General features: G+C 44.5%; 1 protein-coding gene across 5 annotated transcripts in view; it reads right to left on the reverse strand.

Annotated features, from left to right (window-relative positions):
• Positions 1 to 234: 234 nt before the first annotated feature.
• Positions 235 to 19,133, reverse strand: part of fmnl3 (formin-like 3) — a 30,559-nt gene continuing 11,660 nt past the window's right edge. The window contains exons 2-26 of one of the 5 annotated variants that reach the window (XM_030056611.1): positions 16,757 to 16,840; positions 16,530 to 16,610; positions 16,301 to 16,377; positions 13,779 to 13,862; positions 13,142 to 13,288; positions 12,070 to 12,178; positions 11,770 to 11,846; positions 11,239 to 11,332; positions 10,044 to 10,118; positions 9,814 to 9,924; positions 9,537 to 9,686; positions 8,759 to 8,860; positions 8,159 to 8,531; positions 7,643 to 7,726; positions 7,374 to 7,498; positions 7,081 to 7,283; positions 6,677 to 6,980; positions 6,493 to 6,573; positions 6,232 to 6,361; positions 5,935 to 6,095; positions 5,649 to 5,750; positions 4,810 to 4,902; positions 4,559 to 4,682; positions 3,083 to 3,126; positions 235 to 1,908 (exon numbers count right to left, since the gene is read on the reverse strand). In XM_030056611.1, coding sequence (XP_029912471.1) covers positions 3,089 to 3,126; positions 4,559 to 4,682; positions 4,810 to 4,902; positions 5,649 to 5,750; positions 5,935 to 6,095; positions 6,232 to 6,361; positions 6,493 to 6,573; positions 6,677 to 6,980; positions 7,081 to 7,283; positions 7,374 to 7,498; positions 7,643 to 7,726; positions 8,159 to 8,531; positions 8,759 to 8,860; positions 9,537 to 9,686; positions 9,814 to 9,924; positions 10,044 to 10,118; positions 11,239 to 11,332; positions 11,770 to 11,846; positions 12,070 to 12,178; positions 13,142 to 13,288; positions 13,779 to 13,862; positions 16,301 to 16,377; positions 16,530 to 16,610; positions 16,757 to 16,840 — 3,009 coding nt within the window. In that variant the 3' untranslated portion in view covers positions 235 to 1,908; positions 3,083 to 3,088. Of the gene's footprint in view, positions 1,909 to 3,082; positions 3,768 to 4,558; positions 4,683 to 4,809; positions 4,903 to 5,648; positions 5,751 to 5,934; positions 6,096 to 6,231; positions 6,362 to 6,492; positions 6,574 to 6,676; positions 6,981 to 7,080; positions 7,284 to 7,373; positions 7,499 to 7,642; positions 7,727 to 8,158; positions 8,532 to 8,758; positions 8,861 to 9,536; positions 9,687 to 9,813; positions 9,925 to 10,043; positions 10,119 to 11,238; positions 11,333 to 11,769; positions 11,847 to 12,069; positions 12,179 to 13,141; positions 13,289 to 13,778; positions 13,863 to 16,300; positions 16,378 to 16,529; positions 16,611 to 16,756; positions 16,841 to 19,133 lie in introns of all 5 variants that reach the window. The other 4 variants (XM_030056609.1, XR_003928503.1, XM_030056610.1 and 1 more) reach the window with 4 other exon arrangements.

Consider the following 19,133-nt stretch of genomic DNA (forward strand, 5'->3'; position numbering starts at 1 on the left):
CATGCATGGTGGCTCTGACCTTCATTTTGAGAGATGGAGTGGAATGACTGATTTTTTTTTTTTTTTTTGCTGGAGAACATCAGAAAGTAACATCAATTATCATTAAAATTCAGAAATAAAAACGTGTACATGTAATGATTGTTTGAATGTCCTACCTTTGCTTCAAGAGAAAAAAATAACCAGTAATTGCTTTCATGCGAGTGTGCTAAAATGACAGTCTTTGGTCTTGTCACATAGTTCATTTTGTTTATTAAAGAGGAAGTGTAGTGATCTTTCAGACAAGAGACAATTTCATGGATCACCATTTTACCCTTTTCTCTAAAAAGTACATTTCTTCAATTTATTGGATTGAATGTACATTAATATAGAAATGTCCACTTAAAGAATAGTGTCTCATACAATGTTAAGGCAAATTAAGTAGTGTAACTATTCTCGGTCCCTTTCATGGAAATGCCATACTGGAACACAGATTGTAAGTCTCAAGAGTGCACAATCGTTTTGCTTACTCAATGCCTATTAAGAGGAAACGGATCATCTATTAAGCGAGAAGCAAGGAAAGCTTAAAACATGATAAGAACTCCGAGGAATGGAAATCTCCTTCATCCGTCAACCACGTGTAAAGCAGGTTAACCCGACATCCTGCGACATCCTCCGACCCCCTAGAACAGCAGTCCATATGGAATCATCTTCATACACATTTGTCACTTCTCAAGCGTGCCACTGAAAGTGTCACGGAGAGTGTTGTCAAGGCTTATAACATTCAGACACAACGTAGTTTTCAACAACTACGGGAACAAGGCACAAAACTCTCATGTTAATTGATTTGATTGAGCTGCAGGGCACTGAGGTAAATAAAAAAAAAAAAAAAAAGGAAACCGTATCTCTCCATCCTCCGACCCTCTAGTTGCTGTCTGCCTTTAAAGCTGGAAATGGATTTCGACCTTTGCATATTTTTTTTTTTTTTTTTTACAGTATTTTAAGGATAATGTTATAATACAAGGAAATAAAAATACAATCTTTGAGAGAAGAGAGACATAAATGATACAAATAATGGCTGCGTCACAGGAAATAATACTGTCTACACAAAAAAAGGCACTTCTTAAGCAAAATATTAAAGGTATGAGAGACAGAGTTTGGTTTTGCTAGCTTGTCCAGAGGACCAGTAGAATCAAGGGTTGTTCTTCCCAGATATACATGATAGAGACTACTTCTAAAAAAAAAAAAAAAAAAAAAAAAAAAGCAACTGTTAAGTCTCTTTTCAACGTGTTGTAAAGACTTAATTTCAGGAAACAGTCCCCAAATGTCTCATTATTATAATATTGAATCTTCTGTGTTTGGAGGAAGGCTTTGTGTGTGCAAACCACAGTGTCTTCGAGGCAGACGTCCCAGCAGCAGAGCATCTGCTCGCCGCTGCCTCCCGGTCTGAGTCCGGCTAGGACTGCACAATCTGAGGAAATGAATGGTCTCGGGAATCAGATCCACATGTTGGCAGGCACTTGTTAGTCAAAGCACCGTTCTTCCTGCTTGTGGTCCACCAGTCCTCAACTCACCTCACCTGCATGTAGTCATTGTCTAACTGGTCTTAGTTCCCAGTCCAGGAGAGTAAGTTTGCAGTGAGAGAGGAGCAGCCCATTGTGCTTCTGTACTGACGCCTGCTCACTTAAGAGTGGCTATAAAGGATCTCCATAAATAAATAAATTACCCAGCTAAAACAAGGGCCATTGGCTCTGTCCTGTCCCTTTTCAGTCTCTGTGATCTGCAGCCTCAGGGTCAGAGTGGGACCGTCAGGACACAGGGAAGAGAGTTATAATGGGGAAGGGGGTATAAGTGACGAATAAGTGGTTTAGGGTCTCTTCCAACCGCTCCGGATCAGCGCGTCTGCTCGCAGGAAAGGCTGGTTTCGGAGATCTGTGAGTAGGCAGTGGAGAGAGGGGTGAGAGACAGGGGAGCACACATGTTAGATGTTTGAGAGGCCAAACTGTAAACTCCCAACTCGCTGCATTGTGCTGAGCTTTGGGCCAAATGAAGCCTCAAGTATCTTACTGGTTATTTGTATGGCTAAGAGTACACTTAAGCCATAAAAGATATAGGTCTAGTAAAGTTAAAGCAATACTTAAGTCATAAAAAAAAAAAGTTATAAAATCCAATATCACTTCTTCATATTAGTCTTTGCTGACTGTGTATTAGAAATGTAAAACTGTCAAATGAGGTCATACACAGCACAGGCTAAACAGTGAATGACACATTCCCATAACCTTGCATTTCACACTTACAAAAGTGACACAAAGAAAATGAAATCCAAGGCTTTGGGAATGCAGTTATGGCAACCCTCTTACATAAATAATGTTGAGAAAAAAAAAAAAAGATAGCCAACATTATTACAGTTACAGTACGATGGTCAACAAGCTCTTCAGTTTGTATGGCAGCAATGTGTAGCACCTCAGCAGCCCTTACCACTATAGTCAGAGCAAAGATTTGTCTCTGTAATTATGGACACACACTCTACTTGTGTATATAATTACCTGTGTATTATTAATTTCTCTGGGACCTAGAGCTTGTTGACCAAAAAGCTATTTAGCACACCGCGACTGACAGTTAGCAAAGACAACACATGGCGGACACTGTCGACAGGTGAGAGGTAAATCAACACTGGACAACATGCAACACATAGGAGGGGTTGAGGGTGATGATGATGATGGTGACAACTGTGCATTATGAACCAATGATACTGTAAAACCACAAAGGCCTCTTCCCTGAGGTAAAGAGCTGGTGGAAAATCAAATAACTCAATTTCTGATGGCTGTTTTACAAATGAAGTGCGTAATATTCATCATGATCTGTAAAACTATACAACATAATGTAGCTCACTTCTTCAGTACTGCAGAGGCAACATTCAGTAATCTAGCTCTCTGACTGTTTTGCAGTAAAGCAGATCTCTGTGCTTTAAAGCATCTTTTTTTTTTTTTTTTTTTTTTTTTTTTTTGCATCCAAAGCACTAGCTGAAGCAGCTGACATCACTGTAGCAGCACACAGGCGCCGGAGGGCCAAGCGGGCCAGGTTTGAGCCAGGCTACCTTCCTTACCCTCTCTTAGGAGTGGCATATACTGTCATTAATCTTCTGTTCAGCTGGAGGGGGTAGAATAAACAGTGGTGGTTGAGGAAAGAAGAGTAAACATGTTAGCCGGAAACCAACACCAAACAAGTTAGTCTCATGGAACAAGGCACTGTTGATAAAAAACCAATGGAGGAGCCAAACCTCTTTGTGCTAGCATCATTAAATTCAGCTTCATGAAAAGAATGACTGCAAAGAAATGTGCCACATCCATATCAAGTCATGCACGATGCTCACGCTTTGTAATTTGATTACAGTCATGTTTGATTGTATTGTGTGTCGCGTGTCACCATATTTTTCTTGAGTAAAATATGTGTTCACACGTTACAATTTTTTTTTTTTTTTCCATGAAGATTTGCATCAATCAAAGAGGTCTGGCTGACTCCTATCCCCAGACGTTGGATAGGAGTCTTCTGAGGTAGAACATAAACATGGCAACCAATGACAGCCTTGGTTAGTTCACAGTAGTTGTTGGGGTGGGTGACAGGGATCATGCTGCATGCACAGTGGGTCAGGAGGCATACAAGAGACACCTGGACAACCTGGATATTAGGGGGGAAGGGCTAGCAGTTGGCGTCGTCACAGAGGTTGGCTTCACAGAAGAACCGTGAGCCGCGTTTAGCAGTGCGGGCTGTGAAGGGCACGCTCTTCAGTACTGGGGGAGGAGGGGGAGGCAGAGAAAACACGTCACACCTAAGACACTGCCTGTCCGGGAGAAGGCTCACACCATCCTGCCTTCATAATTCATTCATTCAGGGACTGCAATGAGCCAGAGGAAACTGTATCTGCGTTCCTGTGTAGCACAGCTTCATGGAGAGGAACCTTGTTAAACGTTCAGAGCTAACCATCTTCATCGTAGAGGATAAGGGGACACTGAGCAGGTCTTGGAACTGCATCATAGGTGATCAGGTCATTAATTGTTACAGCTCTGATAGCACTGGCAAAGACACATTATCAACATTATTAAACATGACATTAAAATAACATATAGATTATTTACATTTTAAGCATTGATTAATGGCTGGGACAAACATCAATTAGTTGAGGTGTTGTCCTGAGGCTGTAGATACTGCTTTTTCTCCCACAACACATTAAATATGGATGCAATGCACTATATTAGACATACTTGGGATCCAGCTGCTTGGCAATATACGGTACCTATCCACATATTTACAGTTGTAATTAAGGCTCAGTAGCTTTAGTTGCACCTTTCATAATTAAGGAATTGCAAACTAGACAGCAGGCCATGGAATGACTGCTGACTACTGGCTGGTGTCTAGCTGTGCTGCTATGTGCTGTGTTCCAGATGTTCTGGTGTCTGGACCACATAGCACAAGGTGCACTTTAAGGGAGCTGAGCAGTGAATGACCACAGTCATCTTAGGCCTGCGGCGGCTGGGACTGCTGGCACCCACATGGGGTCTACTTATGGTGCTGTCTGGCCCACCTGTGATGATGTCCTCAATAGTGCCATCCTTGCCCTCATACACGGGCCGGTGGTCTTTAGCTTGCCGCTTGCGCAGCTCTGCAATCAGCTCCTGCTGCTGCTGCCTCTTCTTCTGGGCCTGGACCTGCACCACAGGAAGGGACATTTCTACTATTAATTGTGCTTTCTGGCACACTCTAAACCCATTGAGTAAACATCGGATATCTAACAAGATGTTTCATTCAACTTGGGTGCAGATGCTTGGGCCGTACCTTGGGGTCATGCTGCTTAGCCTCCTGAGCCAGTAACTTCTCTCGCATTGCTTGTTCCTGCTTTTTCCTCTGCTCGTTTTCCTCCACGGCATCCTGTAGAGCGGAGAAAATGGTAAGCAGTCAGCAACAAAAGACTGCAGCTCAAATAAATCCAAGTCAACACACTTGCCAAGCCAAGTAAGGAAACAAAGTGGCCCTTTTAGAATAGAGGAAACAGATCAGGGGATGAGCACAGGCAGGGAACACACAGTATGATGAACATAACCAGTCATTATGAAATTATCCTCCCTCTCTCTCGCTCTCTCTGCCCTTCCCTCCTTCATGGAATCATACACACATTTATCATACATACTCAAAATATGCTTTCAGTCATATACACACAAACACAATACATACAAACACAGGCACACACACAAACACACACTCACACACACACAGAAAGCCTTGTGCTGCACATTTCCTCGAGTGGATCCCATAAATCCAGATGGAGAACAATCTCAGGAAGTGTGTTGTGTGGTGGGGCAGGGTGAGGCTGTCCGGGGGTCAAAGGGGGGGGAGAGAGGAGGGGCAGTGACCAGTCTAAACACCACAGCTGCTGCTCTAAAGCCAGGCCCAGCTGGCCCTTCCTGTTTTTTGGCCTCTGACTATGCGCCACGTCCTGTGGCACACACACACACACACACACACACACAGTCCAAGCTCTACTCTGCTCTGCTCTGAGGTAAAGGAACAAAACCAAGGCTACACTTGGGGACTTCCCAGCAGAGCAGCAGAGAGCGCCACAATTAATATGCACAGAAGTGATGAGAATCGATGTGGACTCGGCTTGGTATTGTCACCTTATAGGACTTGATGAAGCGCACAAAAACAGGGAAGAACACAGAGGGTGGAGTTGTCTTGGCACTCTCTCCAAAGTAGTTCACCACATTGTTGAAGGCTTCCTAGAATTGGGAAAAACGGCAGAGTAACAGTGGAAGCAGTGTTTGTAAACATTGTCAAGTCAGAAGTCAGACTTTTTTGTATATTGGTATTCAATGAGCTGTATCTGGGACAGGGTGTTCCTTCATATCTATTTTCATTTCAGCTGATACTTTGAGGTAACAAAATAGGGACTGTGCTGAATACCTCTGCTGTCTTGGCGTCCTTCTGCAGCTTGTCCAACTGTGCTTCACTGGTCTGGAGGAAGGACTTGAGGACTGAATGGTCGTGGAGGTTGCACTCTCTCCTGATCAGGTCCATGCCCTTCCCCAGCTCCCGCACATCCAGCAGCACATTTTCCAGAGATACTGCACACACAGTCAGGAAATAATGTGTTTTATCACAGCTCTACTGTCAACAACACATGAACATATTCTTGCAAAAAAATATTCTTATATATGTGTGGTATGGGATTCACTCTTCAGTATTTTTTTCCACACCCACCTGCTGCAGCTTTATCCACAAAGTGCAGTTCATTGTAGAAATTGGCCAACTCCAAGTACTTCTCTTTCACAATGAGAGCTATGTAGTGAAGCAGGGTCATCTTCCTGTCTGTGGACTTGGTGTCCAGCAGCTACGAAAGGAGATGAATGCATTGCAATATCAGCCAAAGTACCTCAAATATAAACTGTCTAGTCGTTTAAGTATTATGGTGATAAACTGAGTACTTGGAAAGCATCTTCAAATGTGCTACTTAGTACTCACCAGATCGAGACTTTGCAATTTGAAACCATAAACAGAGCCTCTTTTGCTGCTGTTCATGTAGTTTCCCAATGCTAAGATGATCTACAAGTGAGAAAGAAGAATGAATGAATCAATATGCATGTACAATACAAATACAGTTGATGTGAATGGACACAAACATCCCAGTCAGACAAACACTTCTTACCTCAAGCATTCTTTTCAGCTTCGGTGAAGATTTTACTGAGCCCGAAGCTGCAATGATGGCATTGAGTTGCGGCGTGAGCATGTTGACATTGTCAGCAAAGTTCCCAACAAAGGTGATGATATTCATCCTCTGAGTGAGCCTCTCAATCTTGCTGAATAAGAGCATGAAGCGATCCTCCTCTGCCAGCTGGTCCACGGGGCGACGCTCACGCTCATACTGGCGCAGCAGCTTGCTCTCAGCCTCCGTGGGCAGGAAACGCATCAGACACTCCACAAAGTCAACAGGTAAGGCCTTCAGGTCAAACCTGAGAAGTCAGATAACAAATGTTAGAAACATTTTGAATGGACATGACATTGTATGTCTATGCTTTCAAAAAGTCTTCCAGTTCTTAAAAGAGAGTATACTTTTCGATTGCTTTGCAGATCTCCTCTGTCGTTTTGTTGGCCTTCCGCAACGTGATGGCAAGGTTCTTGGAGCGATTGGCATCTAGCAGCGTGACTTTGTTCACAGCCTTCTGGGACACCTTGCTCTTACTGCAGGAAAGGTCAACAACCGGACCCTGGGCTCTGGTCTTAAACAGCTCCTCAAACTTCTCCAGATCCAGCTCCTACACATAACAAGATAAATGACAGTTTAACAACTTGCTCTAAATTTATTCCAGCTGATTGTAATGGAAGTTTTTATCTGATTTTTATACCTCGAGCACACGCTCATCATCAATTTCATTGAAGACAGTGCCATTGATTTGGTTGGGTTTCAGGGCTGTCCAGTTGAACACAGGCAAGCGGAACTTGGTCTTGATGGGTTTCTTGATTCTGATAGCTGTAGTCATAAATAAAACAAAATCACCTTTTGATAAATGTCTATGGTTCATACCTTTTACTGAATTGTCTGCAGCGGAACTCCTTCCAGAAAACAAAGATGCCTGAGTATAACAAAGTTGTGCCACAACGCATCGGCTCTCACCTGATAAACCAACACTGAGGACAACTGATGGAGAGGCATCTGGCAAAAGAGGTGGTGGCGGCGGTGGAATTGGTGCGCTATGTCCTGTAATGTAGAAAACCATCTTACAATGTGTTTGTTTTTTTTGGTTTGTTTGTTTATTTACTTGCTTTGCTTTATTTGATAATGACAGTAGAGAGCAAAATGAGGGGGAATAAGGCGGTGAGGACTTGTAAGGATATGTGCTACCTGTCCTACCAAGTGACACAGGAAGAATAGCACTCAACACTGTTGTCATAGTCAATTATGTCTCTCTTGTGCTGTGGTCTCTCTGTCTGCGTTCTCACACAGAGGAAACACCCTTTTGCATTTCCCTTTCCTGTCTGGGCTAGAAGAACGCCGCTATGACCCATCATCTGGTTTGGCACAAATGAACAAAGACGGGGGGAACTGAAAATAGACTCTGAGTCCCTCAACTCAACTTTCACATGCATATGTCGCCAAATGTGATTATCACAGTGAGTCACTGTCTATTACCTGACGCAGAGGGAAGAGGTGGAGGGGGTGGCGGTGGAGGGGGAGGGGGTGGAGGCGCTTCACTGGCTGGGGGCAAACTGGTGTCTGGTCCTCCTGGTGCCTCTGGTCCTATGAGCCCAGCTATTGGTCCTAATGAAAGCTGGCCTATGTCACTCAGGGGGATCCCAAGGCCACTACTTCCACCTAGACCGCCTGCACCCAGGGGCTCAATGGCAATATCTCCATCAGGCTTCTTGTGCAGACGGATGGTGCCTTGCTGCTCCAGCTCGAGCAGTCGCTTCTCTATGTTGAAGTGCCTCTGGAAAGCAGCATCCTTCTCCTTGATCATTCTCCTCAGGGTGTTCACTTGGGTGTTGGTCGACTCGTACGTCTCCTGGACAGTCACCAGAGGGTGATAAAGAGCACAGTGCAGTGACTCCACAAGCCTAAAAATACATCCTGTTTTCTGCTGACCTCACTTGCTATTACAGCAATTTAGCTACATACATCAAAAAAAAAAGGACCTTAATTATACTAACAAAATAACCAAAGCCTTGATGATGACAGGCAGGCAGGCAGGCAGGCAGGCAGGGAATAAGACTCTATACAGCTGAAGCTTACCCGTATTGTTTGTAGATCTTTATCCTTCTGAATCAGCAGCTTCTCCAGATCAGCTACTTTCATCATGGTCTCATTCTCAACATCCAGCAGCTTCTCCGTCACCTAGGAGAGAAGATGGAGAGAGATAAAGCGGCGGCTAACATGATCAGTGAGTGGAAAGAATACAAGAGGATGGCGAGGTGGGAGGAGGCGAATTCAAGAATTGATCCAATAAAAAAACACAGCATGGGCATCTTTCCCAGCCCTACTCCTCCTCTCTCCTGTACACTCTGCAGCATCAGTAAGAAATATGATAAGCCCGGCAGCATGACACAGCAAGAGGCTGGCACGGCTTTCACTTTTGAATATGGAGCTGATTACACATGTTGCATAGGAATTCACAGTGAATTTTCACCCTCTTCCTCCCCCATCATTCCTGACCCCTTAGAGCAAAGTTTGTTTTGAAATTCCTTGAATGATGTCAGGACTGCCTACGACCTTTCCATGTGAAGAAGGTCTTTGCATAGCGGCGTGGGATACTGAGGCAACTGCCCAGAAAGAATGAGGCAACGTCAGAACAATATCAGGGTTGTTTTCCACACCAGATGAATATTTTCCAACAATTTCCACCTCATTATTAACCTCGAACCACTTGTGAAATTCAAACGCTGAGTTGAATTCTAATCGCCACAGAGAAACAGCCATGCACGGTTGGCTTACATAGCTGGGCGAGCCACAACAACCTCGTAAATGGGCTCAGGGAGCAGTGTTGGTGGTCTGGAGTGGGTGGTGCTCTTACATGGGACAGGTGCTCCTCCAGTTCCTCCACCTTCTCCAGCGCTGCATTCTTGGTTTCTGCATCTTCCAGCAGACCACCCACATCAAAAACGTTATCCAGGTAGGCCTGGATCTGCACCGACAGCTTGTCGCTCTCTGTATGCTTACATTTCTGACATGGAGAAGAGTGAGTCAGAGTTAGGTACAATGGGCCCGTGGGAACATACAGGATAGTCTCACTTCAGGGTATTTCTGGGTTTTTCTAACCACTCCTTTTGGATACAACATTTTATTTTTACCTCCAAGTAGTCATCCAGTCCAAGCTTGGTGAACTCATACTGGAGATGAACTCTGAAGTTCATGTCTTCAACTGAGTGGACCACAATGTTGATGAACTGCATGCAAGCAACCTGAGCACAGACAGACAAGTATGAATCTAACACACATTCAGATGGACAGATGGATTCACACACACACACACACACACACACACTAGAGAGGATACGTAGTGATACAGTAGTGTTCTCACCATGAAGTCAATGTTTCCATCCTCACAGCGGAAGTAATCCATCAACCTCTCAAAGCGATGCTTCTCTTTGCACACCTAAAATACAAAAGATGCATAAATATAAAGGATGGCCTCTGAACCTGTGCTTGTGATTTACAAACTGATGAAGGCTCTTATAGCTCTTATGTACCATCACAATGATCATAACTCCCACATTAATGCTGTGAACTACCTGCAGATTCTGATTTATCATGAAACTGCTATTTTGTAGCGATTTTTTTATTATTAGCTGCTATGTTATGATTATGATGTGAATGAGATTTAGGGTCCAGCGGAATTCATGCCAAAAGCTTAATTGCATGTAAACAGAGGTCAGTACACTCCATTTGCAACATAATTCCTCCTAATTATGGGAATTCATGGGAAGGGAAGACAGCAATAAATAAAGAAAATGGATAGATTTAGTCAAACTCCCAAAGAGAAAAACACTAGTGAGAAAGAGGAAGATGAAAAACAAACACTGCTTTCCCAGCTCTCAATATGTGAAAATAAAAGCCCCATGCCTTGCTCTCAAAATCCCACCAAGAGTTATTAATGCACTTTTAATTCTCTATTTGTGCACAGCTGTGGCTGAGCACCACTGGTGGCCATATTGCAAAATTCCCAAAACCTATTACCATATGTTACTATGTATTTTATAAATACCACTGCAGAGTTGTCTCTCCAGTGTTGTTTTGACTTGTGGGCTGATTAGCTTTTGGGTCTCTTTGGGGTTTAGATGGCATGGTAATTGGCTTGTTCCTGTCTTTAGATCACTATGTAGGCAGAAACCGAGGGCCTAAGAAAACCTTTGTGGTCCACTGGTTTCCATCAGGGGGCTGATCCTTATCAGTGCTCAAGGTTGACTCACATCTGGGGACTTAATGAGACTAATAGCCTCAGACAGGCCACCGTAAGGCTTTGCTTACACACTTGATAGACTCGAAAACTCCCAGAACTCCTTGATTTTCATCCCTCTACACTGGCACTTTATGTCTTTATGCTCCTCACTGCTGAAGTGGAAAATTACCATGGTGTTTGATTTTTCTTGGTACACCCCTGGGTTAACCATGTATTACCGTGGAACTATAAATAGCCCAGTACAATTCTACTCTTCTCAGCTTTATTTTTCATACTTCAAATTTCATAGAGAATGTTGCCTTTGGCCATACTGCACCTCTTTGAAGTTGTCAAACGCTGAGAGAATGATCTCATGACCCCCTCGGACCAGACAGACTGCAGCTAGCAGCTCCAGGACCAACGCTTTTGTCCTGGTGACACAGCACACGCTCATGAGTACAACACACAAGAGTTCAACACCCAAAACTTTGTCTGCCTGAACAAAATCTGAGAGAAAAATGCTTTATTGTTATACTGGCAGTATACAGTGCAAACATGACAACATACAGGGGATGTAATCTATAATCCTTATTGCAATCTGAGATGAAGCAGGAGCAAAACTTCATGGCTTTTTAAGTGGCCTTGCCTTCATTACAGAGTGATCTGCCCCAACGGCTTACCACTAATCTCCCTTTAGTAAACATTCCTTTAACAGCCTATGTATACGCCTCTGATCCCCAACTTCAGAGAGCAGCCAAGCCCCATGGAGAATGGGAAGCATATCATATGAACTGGCTGCAGGGTTTCCCCTATTGTTTGACCCACCCTTAATACCTTAAAGCTATGGAGGCAAGACCTCAGTTCTTACCGTGAGTTCTTATTGTTCAAGCTGAGAGCAATTTCATTGACTGCATGTGCGTGGGACATCACCATATTGAAGCCATACTGCACAAAGAAAGTAGAGAGAGCAGGATGTGGTCAGAAAAAAAACTGGAGCATGCTGTACATGTACTCATATCACTACACAGGAAATACATATTCCACACAGTTAAAAACACAAATGTCATGTCAGATTGTGCATTAGACATCACTGTGCCGCTCAACTGAACTGCACTCGAGTGGTAGGCCCTTATGATAGTACAACACTGTTGGCATCAGTGTTTGGTACCTGGTAGTTCATGATTGCTCTCAAGCACATGATGCACACATGCACATCATCTTTTTGGCTCACGAGGCGGGAGTTCTTGATGGTTTTGCTGTTCGTAACCGAGCCATAGCTGTAACAGATGGCAGAGGTTAATATTTCATAGATTAAGTTATTGCATTCAGTGTCTTCAATGTGCATGTGATCTAATTCAAAGGCATTTCATTTCTTTTTGTAACATTAGATGAGGTTACGTGTTGATGGCTGAATTATATCTGGTGTGTCAGGCGGAGAAAGAGATGATGAGAAAGGCAGAGAGATCTGACAGAAACATCCGAGATGGTTTTTGAGGTTACAGATGCATGATGGGAGGTGGCTGGTTTCCTCACTGTTGTCACTAGACTGAGGCTTATGCATGCACTCTGTTATGTAACTCTGTGTTGCTTCTCTCTTTTTATTATACACCAAGTGTGCATGATACCACTTCTTTCTCGTCTCGTGATCTATTTTATCATGATGAATCATACGCAGCATTTCTTGAGGCTGTACTATTTCATGTTCACTGTCACAATAATACAGGTACAACAGTAATCTGTTAATGTTATGCAGCATAGATGTCATTAAAGGGAACGTTTTATCTGTACACTATGATCGAATTTTAATTACTCCTATCAGCTTTTAGGCCTGGTGCCTCCTCATCTCCTGTCTGTGTGTGGCATGGTAATGAAGAGGAGAATCCCAACTGTCTGACGTGTTGCTGAACACAGCTGGCTCTCATCTACAGAGAACAGTACAGATGCACATCTGGACAGAGAATCATTGACCGAGGGAGACACGGAGCAAAAGAGACACAAAGAGAGAGCAAAGGGTAAGAAACTCTCAGCCTCTGCCTCTGATACAGCTGAGGTCATGAGTAATGAGAGCCCATCATGGCCATATATTAACAGTCAGGTACCTTCCTGGCTGCTGAGCAGAACAGCATCAAGACCACAGGCTTGCATGCTAATACAGTTCGTTTTTGTAGCACTTGAGGTTAGCAGAGCAAGGCAGTAACAGGACAGGATAACAGCAGGAAGGGTAGCTTAGCAATACATACCGGAGGACAGACTGGCGGGCAGAGCGCACCAGTGTATTGCAGAAGGGCTGGGTGCCCGTATGGTGCAGATCCTCTATGGACCTGCTCCAGGACTTAGCTTTCTCCAAGAAGCCATCCTCCCCATTCTCCAACCCCTCAAAATCCAACCTGGGCCACGGACAGAGGGAAGGACAAGCCAACACAGAGGCACGGGGGTATAGACGAGGGGCAAGGGGGAAGGTTAGGTTAGGAAGGCGGCTTGGCAGAGAACCAGGGGTTATCACAAGAGCTGCACCATCAAGCGGCATGGTAAAGCTCAGCACAACACAGAGCATAGGCTTTCAGTCCCATTCAGGCAAGGAACAGATCAGCACTACACCACATAGGATCTGTCTAGCCACACATTCAGTTTGCCAAGTATGCTGCAAGGCATACAAGCACATCCAAGGAATGCAATGTATAAATGCTAAGAGACGCAAGCAGTCTTTCTTAGGTTCTACAGGACACAACGTGTTAATCCAGCAGCTGGATCCACTGCCTGTCTTAGTCCTGTTTATGAAGAAAGGCTCTGGCTACAAATTTGTTGGGGAGTGGATATGAGAAGAGGCGTGTCCGTGCTTATGTGTGCACAGGTGTGTGTGTGTGTGTGTGTACTCACATGACAGCACACTGGGCAAAGGAGAGGTACTCCACCAGGATGTCAAGACCTCTGTTCTCATCATTGAGAAACTCCCTGACCCACCTGTGACGCAGGAAAGAGAGAGAGAGGTCAAGGGGGGTTCACATCAACTACACACCCATATCCTTTAGGACTGGATTTCACCAGTTTCACCAGGGGAAGAGAGAAAGAGAGAGAGGAGGCGAGGGAAGAGAGGAGAAGGGAGGAAGAAGCAACACTGAATAAGGCGAGAGACTGGAGATTGTTGTAATTCCTAAGACCCATAGAAGCCATCTTACAGGACTCTTCATCTTCATACTAAAAGCAGCTCTGAAGGGGGTCCCACTCCTCCGCTGACCGGGAAAACTTGGCAAGAACGCAACGGAAAGTAAACTAGAGCAAAGATTCAGATTTCCTCCCCATTTAACTTTGGTTTTCTGGAGGGAGGAACAAATCCAAACAAAGGAATTCCCATTGTGATGAGAGAAAGAATGTGGAGGGCATATGGCTGGGAGAGCCGGGCTCAGGTCGAACCCCTGACAGTCACAGTGTTTAGCCGGCCTCCCCCGCAGGCCCCCCTGCACCTCCACCCCCACCTTCTTAAGAAACCCCAGGAGGGCAGGATTGGGGTAAAAGGTTCTTAAATAGTCCAGAAGTGCGGGCTACGAAAAGGGACTGGCTGTTTGGTAACACAGGCTGCTGGTTAGCCGACGGTGAGTCAGGCAGGAAACCAATCACCCCAAAAATAACGAGGGGGGGAAGGAGAGGGAGAAGAAAAGGGAAGAGAGGTGAGCAGAGGAACAGAGGAAGGCAAACAAAGCTGTGAGATTGGGTGGAGGGCTAAACGGGGAAAGAGGGGGGAGGCAGCGAGGCAGGCTTGATCATCAGTTTCCTGTCTACCAGCCCCCCTCCCTCCCCTTTCCCCCCTCTCTGCCTCTGACCCCTCACTCCTCACTCTCTCAGACTCTTTTCTCTCATTCCTTCTCCCACCCTCTATTCCTGTCCAACCAGTTGCTATTTCTGATTTTTTCTTGGCAATCTGAGGAATAACACATAAGAAAGGGCCCAGGATTCAGACACACACATAATAAACCAGCATCTGTTACACTTAATCCCGCCCACTAAAGTCTTCTGAAAATAGCCCTCCTTTTCTTTGCCAGTGGATCTATCTGGGAAATGCATTGAAACAGACTTTTACTGATGAGGCAAAATAGAATATAAGATATTCTTGGCACACCATGAATGCTATGGAAAATCAAAGCCCTTACACACTTCTTTCTAGCTGGGATTTAAGTGGCACATCACCGCCGCACATTTTTCATCTGTGTGACATCTGATTATGCAGGCTTGGATTATGTACACTGATGACAAAGCCTGAAAAGGCTGAGAGAAAAATCCATGTGTGGGTGTCCCCAGTGTACATTTTGAGTAGCACCCAAAGCGCCGCAATGGATTGAGAAAATGTGACGAAATGAGCGTGGAAAAGTTGTTTGCCGTTAGCGTGGGACAGATGTATATTCATAAAAGTATCCTTGTGTGTGCATGTGTGCTTTTCACTGGGTTCACCACTGGTCAGCCAGGCTTCCTGTCCCTCTGGCATACACAACAAAGCTTCCTGCTCAACACTATGGGGGAGTGGACGAGGCAGCACAATGGCTACCATCTGGGCATTATGAGGACCGGCTCTATGAAGTGGAGCTGCAGAGCTTGGCAAGTTAGAACAATGGGAGTGATCTGGGCACCAGAAAAAGCTTTGGATCCCTGCAGCAGCAAGAGCAGAGAAAAAGATCTATTCTTCATAGGATAAAATAACACTGCATCTGTTTTACGGCCCTTTTCCATTGCGTGGTATCAGCTTGAATCGGCTTGACTTGCTGTTTTTTTTTTGTTTGTTTTTGTTTTCCATTGGGTAAAAGTATACGTTACCTGATGCTATTTTTTGTACCACCTCCATCGAGGTTCCAACTGAGCTGAGCCAATACGAAAATGTGATGTGAACCACTGGGGACTGCTGATTGGTCAGAGAGAAACTGAACAGCAAAGCGTCATTGGTAGTGAAGCCCTGCCGGTTGCTGCTTACAACCAGGAAATATCAAAGTGAGACTCATGAAACTTGTGTCATAGCTGATAATCTATCCATGTAAAAAAAAAAAAAATCAGCAAATTTGTTATATTAACACTGCTCATGTGAAGCAACCATTTCAAGATGGTCTTCCTGATTTTTTTTAAAATAAAACTTGTGGGGCTCTGATAGAGAAGGGAGGAAAAACCAGGTGACCACAAGTGACCGGCGAGGGTTTCGCCGTGAGGGGGCGCTATCTGCAACGGAAAACAAAATCCAGAGAAATAAAGTGAGTCGAGGCGAGTCAGACCGTGCAATGGACAAGGGCCATTAGTTTCTTTTCCTGTGCACCATTAAATAGTCGTGGAGGGTGGAGCTTAACTAGTGTGAAAGTTATGTTACTGATCCTGTCCTTTTCTCACAATTCGCCAGGGAGGGAGGGTAGATTAGACTAGATTACCCGATGTGGTTTGTCCTCAGTGATATCTCCAGCTCCCTCAAGACTTTTGTGGATTCCTGGACCCGCCGGCGGAACTTCTGTAACACAAAATCGAAAAAGGAGATCTTTGCTGCAGACTACAAATATTACTTTATAGATCAAATCATGCAAGTTCCTTTAAAAAGGAGGCTACAATGTGAAAGACGCAAATTTCTTCTGTGAAGGCAGTAACTATGGCGATAATTCCCACCTTCCGTGTGACTCCGGGGTCTAAGTAACCTCGTAGTTTCTGGATGTAGGTGTGAGGCGGGTTCTTCACTTGAAACCTCTCCTGCAGCCCAGAGAGGAGAGAAGACGCGTGCCAGATTAAACACTGTTAATTCACTTCAAAGAACGGCGTCCAAATGTATTCGCTTTCTTCTCTCGAGTTGTGTTGGCGCAGACTCGGGTTTAGTAATTCATGAATCAGAAGCGCACCTGGTCACAGATGAGGTCCCACTTCTTCTCGTTGTCATACTGTCTGAGGAGCCTGGCTTTGTCCGGAGGCAGGTTCATGGAATTCTGAGGACGCAAAACATAACAGTCACATACGTTGAGTCACAAATTTCTTTATTGCTGTGTATCTAAGCAGCAGTGATTTAGTGCGCCACTCAACAGTATTTTTCAGGCTTTTTTAGGCAAAGCAGAACCTGCAGTTTGAGCAGTGACCATGACTTCACTTCCTGTGCTGACTCTCAGCATCCTGTTACATGAGATCATCCGCATCTCCTCGGCACACTCAAGCCTCAGTATCATTCAGGCGACACTTTGCTTTTAACCACAATAACCGGTATCACAGGAAAAGCCTATTAGCAGACCTATCATCTATCGAGCCATAAAACACTTCAACGCCACTTGAGGCGTCCTGAGGCAGCCGGTTCGCTACGGCTAAGATGAAACCCTAAATGCTCTAATTTGTGTTTTGAGACCGACCCACTTAAGAATTTTATGTCTTCACAACCACTGTAAAAGTAAACACAAACTACATGTCACAAGCTCTGACTAATTACTTCCCTGCCGGAGCCAGCAGCTTGCAAACAGGGGTCAGCATGGAAATCTTAAAATTGTGGAGGCTCAACAATATGAGCCAGCTTGCCACCCCCTGAAACTAAACGCCTCAGCGTTTCTCTTTGAAGAGACATGAGGGATTGTTTGCACTGGGAACCCCCATTTACACCCGTATCAACAGTGCCCCCAAGCCCGGCCACAAACTGCCTGTCAGCTTGACTTTTAACCCGCAGCTATAACTCAGCCGCCCGTCTAAAACACAGCTCACTACCCCTTTAACCCAATCCAGCCGAGGCACACTGTTCTCACGGCCGTGTTACCATCAGTGGTGCCAGCGTGTGTTCGATGGATGGAACAGCACATAAACTTTTTCCTGTGACAATCACTCAGTGGCTCACGGAGATGGAATATGACATGTGGGGGGGTTCTTTTTTTTTTTTTTTTTGTTATGTTTTGTTTTGTTTTGTTTTCCACATCGGGACCATTTGCACATAGTGAATCATGTCATCCAGAGGACTGAGCAGAGGGGTGGTAAGGCACGACGTTGCTGTGCAGTAGCACTGCGGCTGCCACAGACTCACGTGTCTGCAGGAAGACGCTGTTCTGATGCTCTGACACACAGTGGTGTGTAACACAGAATGATTATTTTTACATTGCATAACATTTATTTAAATCACAAACTATAAAACAGATTCACAAACACATGCGCGGCAACCGCAAAGTGCTTTGGTGAGTCCATTTTTGCTGCAAAAAAAAAAAGAAAAAAGAAAAAAACTACATCTGTAGTAGGCCTGAGAAAACTATATTAGGCCGTGATTGCAGTGGAAAACAGTGACTAGCTGTTACATTTGAGCTCTTTGACATAACTCTCCCTCCAAAGCCCACACAGCGGAGAATAGTGAGGCGCCACGCATTCCAGATGTCCAGAATTACAGGAGGAATGTGACCTGTTTATAATGGTTACAAATTTGCAATAAATTCTCTCTCTGTTTTGACCCCAAAACCCGACTCCTCCCCTCTTTGCTCTCCTGGGGAAGATTTTACCTACAACATTGTCTCGTTCGCTTCAGGAAGGTCAGACGAGGAGGGGTGTTGAAGAGCAGGATTGCTCCTCTGTCTGTGTCTCTGCAGTCTGCCTGTCTCTCTCAGAGCTTTTAATAAAGGAAGGAGACCTCCCACAATTTGTTACATGCAACACTGTTTTGAAATATAGGACTATTCAGACACTGGCAAACAGGGGCGGTGGCATTTGTGGATTTGTGGTGGGGCAACTTTGATAGTTGGTGTTGGCCATGAATTAAAAGATGATTAAAAGCTGGTAAACAAGGATGTCTGGTCAGATATGCTCATCACAAAAAACAGCCACCATACAAACAAAAAAATACAGATATTTAACACCCCTGTCCAAGTTTATTTCATTGAAAGAGCTTGTATATAAATTAGGGAAATCTCTGTGAATTAACATTTGTGTCAGCCTAATGAAGTGGGTTCTTGAGTTTTGGTGGATTTTATTTTCCCTCTCCATCTCTGATGATGGTAGCAAAAGAAAAACAGATTCACAATTAGACTGACTGCTCGGCTGTAGGATTCAGGCACAATGCCACAGAAATATCCATAGTGCAGTAATTAATAAGGGCTTTTTTTTTTAGCAAAGTCTGGGTTGATTCTGATATGAAGACCCAAATGATTAATGGGATGATCAGCCCCAGCATCTGTCCAGGCCCAAAGCCATGCTTCCTCTGTTTTCTTGGCCATTCATGCATGTTAAGGAAAAACTGGGGGGCAAACAGGCGAAGAACACGGTTCC

The sequence above is a fragment of the Myripristis murdjan genome, chromosome 7, assembly GCF_902150065.1.
Source record: "Myripristis murdjan chromosome 7, fMyrMur1.1, whole genome shotgun sequence".
NCBI classification, from domain to species: domain Eukaryota; kingdom Metazoa; phylum Chordata; class Actinopteri; order Holocentriformes; family Holocentridae; genus Myripristis; species Myripristis murdjan.